Below are 4542 nucleotides of genomic sequence, written 5' to 3'. Positions count from 1 at the left end.
AGGTCTGGAACCGGTTGACTTTCAACCACAGGTGAGTTCTTATTCATGATTTGTTTCTCAGTTTTTAGGAGCAATTCTTTCAGACTCTAGACTGATAAAATACATGCTATTTGAAATGGTACTGCTCTTCCTGGAACATCCTGGACCTCCCCAGTTTTCTGTCCTCTCCACAGTTCTTTCTTTTACTTCATTTAACTTAAACAAAAAAAAAAAACAAAAAAAAAACCCACAACAGCTAACACTAGCAATTCTGCCATTCTTTGTGCCAGTAAAATCTAAAATGAAGCACACTGTGGAGTTGTATTCAAATTGACTTACAGGTGACTCAGCACTGCCCATTTGAATTAATTTGCAAGGTCTTCATTGCTCAGGGTATTGCAAAAGAGAGTCTTTCCCAAAGGGAAATTCTAAGAGTGCATGATTAGGTAGCCACATTCAGGAGAGCACCACTTTGCTGCTTGGTATGTTACAGAGAACAGATGAAGTTCAGGTTATGAACACTCTTCAGTATATGGCCTCTAAAGAAAAATCAAATTTGCTTTGAGATTGACATCACCAAAGCCATAAGAAATTAATATTGCATTTTTCCATTTGAAACTTGATCAGACAAAGGCTGAAGATCAATGGCAAAGACTGTTGCAAAGCACACCTTGAGGTTCAGCGTTAAGGAATTTCTTCAGGGCCAAGCCAGTCTTCAGTGATTCATTTGCTTGTGCATGGTCATGCTGTATGCAAGCTAACTCCCTACTATATTTAACCTATTATTCCAGTCGGATTAGGTGTAAATAGACTGACAAATATAAACCTGTCTTATCCTTCCCTCAGACTGTGACACTATGCTAAGAAACAGACCAAAAAAGCTGATCCTACAAAGAATTCGGTATAAATAAAATCACCGCTGCAGTGCGCTGCAGGAGGTCCTCATTTATTTATTTATTTAAGTGAAGCCTCTCTTTTTTTTTTGAGGAACAGAATGGTTATTAGTTTATTCCTGTTTGAAAGCTTTGCAGCCAGACCTAGGAACTTGCATATCAAGAAAAATCTATGAGAAGACTACAAAAAGTAGGAGATATTTATATTTATAGCTCTGCATCCTAGCTGTCAATTTTATTTTTATCTGCAGAACAAAGACTCCACAGCTGTAATAAAGTTTTTAATTTAATATTCTCAAAGTTTGGTCTGTGCACTCTGAGTACATTTGAATCCCTGAGCATGTATTTCAGTGAATTTTCTGATGCCTAAATGAGTAAATATATAACTTTCGCAGTTCCAAACAATTCTGTGAAGTGCTTTATATTTGACATGATCCAAGCCAGCCTGGCTTCTCCACAGCCTTAGATTTGGCTTTTGATTAGCACCAAACATAGCATATGGCCATAGCATTACTGTATTTTCTTTGTATTTTTTGATAGACATAATAAACCATACCTGAAGTCAATTTAGAGTGGCTTAATGCTGGCATGTCTTTTTTAAATTATAGTAGTTTTCTCAAAAAAATCATTTGAGTCTGAAAGTCAATAGGCATTTTTGCTTCTTCGGTGTGTGTGTTTATGCTTTAGCTGTTGGTCCTTCGCCAGTCAGCAAAGGGCAGACGACTCGCTGCATGTCCCAGCTCCCTTCTACGGGGATTAAATGAGTCTCTGCTCTGACGCCAAAGCTGTAAGAATGCAAGTCCTGCTGAGTGTCTGGTACAGAAGCTTGTAATTCCAGTCACATGGCTTCTTTTTCCTTGGAGGGCTGGTGAATATCTTCAGGTAGCAAAAGCACAGCTTCTTTTCTTTTTCTAGTGTTTGTTCTATACTGCAGCTCCGTATTTTTTCCCGCGATGCCAATCTTCTCCATCTCTAGCAGTTCCCTTGAGACGGGCTTCTGACAATTATATAAAGGCCATATTCACACCATGCCTTGCAGATAGCTCTCCTGTTGTTAGGTCTGCCACACTGTGGTTTATTTAACTCCCAAGTGCTTAACCTTCCATTCAAATCCCAAAATATTTTAAAATTGCGTGGCTTACTTCACACATTCTTACATGTCTAAATGTCTGACTAGCGCTAGTGGTGACTTCTTTATCAAAAATGCAAGTGTAGATTCCTTGCAGAAAACCAGGAAGAAGCTACCTTTGCTTTTTAGCCACTTCTTAATAAAATTCTGTAGTTAGAAATGGCAATGTAAGATACCTTCCTGGAGGCTACAGAGGCGGCATCAATTTTTAAATTTACTTTTAAAACTAGTAAAACTTAATTTACAGCTTGATAGCTCTGAACCCTAAAATGAGCAAGCTGTTCCTATAGAAGATAAAACAGAACACCTTGTTCTTGTGCTACACCCCACTGAAAACGCTATTTCCTTCCTAGTGCTATCCTGTCCTTCAACTCTTTAAAAACAGCAACAGTAACAACAGTGAAGAACTCTCCCCTCTGAAATGATTGTTTGGGTATACTAAGCTGTTCACTCAGGCAGCTGATCCTCCTTTCACATAAAGCTTGCTAGTTGCTTGTGTACCTAAATCCAATACAGGCTGCTCTTTCTCTAGGCTGTCTTGCATTCTGATGAAGTAAGCTAAAACTATTAACTCTCTTCCACATATTCTTTCTATTGTTTTCTTGCAGTATAAGTTTGTTATGAAGCTATTTTATACATAATGCCTGTATGGATTCTGAACACAAATTAAAGCTATTAGTAGTTGGATGCCGCTACATAAACTTAGAAACTCAGGTTTAACATTATCTAGAATACTTGGAAATACCTTTTTGGCAGGAAAAATAGAGAAGCAGTGTTCCCTTGTTCTACTCTGTGGTTGCTTAGATTGAATTTTCCGAATTCACAAACAGGGTCACAACCTTATACTGACCGTTAACCAGGAAAGAGCTTGACCATTCTTTCTACCTAATTTAAAAGAAATACAGTAAAAGTTTGTGCTGAGTTACTTTTTTTAAAGATGTTTCGATGATCGTATTTATTATTTTCTTGGTTCAACTTTATTCTTAAAAACTTTCTGCAAATATGTTTGCAGGCAGGGTTTGCTGCTGAAGGTGCAGAATCTGGCACACCTTTCAATGACATAAACTTGTTAGAAAAGGTATGTTGTCTTTGTTTCATTAGTAAATCTAATTATCTACCTTTCTTTTCCTAAGTCACTAGTCCAGTTTTGCTAGTCACTAGCTGGAAAGAGAAACTAAATCGACTATGAACAATCAGCATTACTAACAGCATCATTGTAGAAGTACATATCTGATAGCTTAGCAGCTGACAAAGGTAGAAATGCAACTTTTCTTTTAAGTCATTCAGGAATTCCAGAGAGCAAACACGTGGAATACTAAATGGCTGGGTTTTTTCAGAGTGGTGAACTGATTTTTCTAGGAAGATGCCTGGGCTTTTTCCTATGCACAGAGATACTAAAAATTAATATAAAGACACTGTCCTTCAAAGCTCAGGATAATGACTCCAGCATTGCAAATCTTCCTTGGCTGTGAGCAAGAATCTGAAGGTCAAATCTGTTCCCTGGTATCCTACTTGGCAGGGATCTGCTTGTCTGCTTACCCACCCGACTAGGGTATTGTAAATGATAGATAATCCTTTCATCTGCCGTGGTTGCCATCTTGTCCACTACAGGCTGTGGACTACATATGAAAAGAAAAAAAAAATCATTGTCCAAACCATGAGACTGAAGCCCATTTAATTTCAGGTCAGTGCTCTTGCTTGTCTCAGATATCAGAACTTAGCTTAGTGTCTGCACAGTGCTTTCCACAGAAATCTAAGACCCAAATTCAGTTTCAGTCTGAGTTCTAGTATGTGTTTTAGACATTATCGCATTCTATCCTCTGTGACTAATACTGTGAAATCTTACTTCCTATAGGATTGGAATGACTATGATGAAAAAACAAAGGAATCTGTTGGAATCTATGAAGTTACCCATAAATTTGTAAAATGCTAAAGTTTATACCCCTAATAAATCTTGACATGGTTATTGATGAAGGAGCTGTAACCATCATAGATGCAGTTTCCTCGGAGTTACTTTTCACATGGCTGTACTTCAGAAATGATAACCTAAGTTGTGCTCACTGTCCCCAGGACGTCCTAATAAAATATTTTCCACAGATCACTTTTGAGATGGCCTCAGTACAAACTGAAAATACTATATACCCTTGACTGAACTGTGCCATTTTCTTAATGTTGTCTTTTGGGGAAATATATATGGTTGTGATGGACTGTAGCTTAACTACTGCATCAACAGTAATTACTTAGACAACTTACTGCCTTGAAGTTTTTAATAGCCTATCACCAAGAAGTACCCATCTTTTATTCTCTGTCAAAAGCAAGGTCTTTCAACTCACCATTCCTATCATCAGGAAATGCCTATGAGCAAAGGGACGGTGTTAACTGTTCAAGTGAAGAAGCATGTCTTTAATAGCTTTCTGCCAGTTCAGGTAAAGACACTGAGGTGAGTTTACTGAGAACACTGAAAAATCTTCACTGCTATTCACACTTACCCATAGCTGTTACATCTTCTGAAAATCTGAGTATGTCGTTAAGTAAACCTCA

The 4542-nt window shown here is 37.8% G+C and overlaps 1 protein-coding gene across 1 annotated transcript in view; it reads left to right on the top strand.

Annotated features, from left to right (window-relative positions):
* Window positions 1–4093, top strand: part of CZIB (CXXC motif containing zinc binding protein) — a gene marked incomplete at its 5' end in the record, with an annotated part of 6645 nt that extends 2552 nt beyond the window's left edge. Inside the window, 3 exons of the mRNA XM_035900216.1 lie at window positions 3–31; window positions 3014–3079; window positions 3857–4093. Coding sequence (XP_035756109.1) covers window positions 3–31; window positions 3014–3079; window positions 3857–3934 — 173 coding nt within the window. The remainder of the gene's footprint in view (window positions 1–2; window positions 32–3013; window positions 3080–3856) is intronic.
* Window positions 4094–4542: the final 449 nt, after the last annotated feature.

The sequence above is a fragment of the Egretta garzetta genome, unplaced genomic scaffold (genome assembly GCF_000687185.1).
Source record: "Egretta garzetta isolate BGI_Z169 unplaced genomic scaffold, ASM68718v1 scaffold768, whole genome shotgun sequence".
Taxonomy (NCBI): Eukaryota; Metazoa; Chordata; class Aves; order Pelecaniformes; family Ardeidae; genus Egretta; species Egretta garzetta.
The sequence above is the reverse complement of the archived record's forward strand: the minus strand, read 5'-3'. Positions and strand labels throughout refer to the sequence as shown.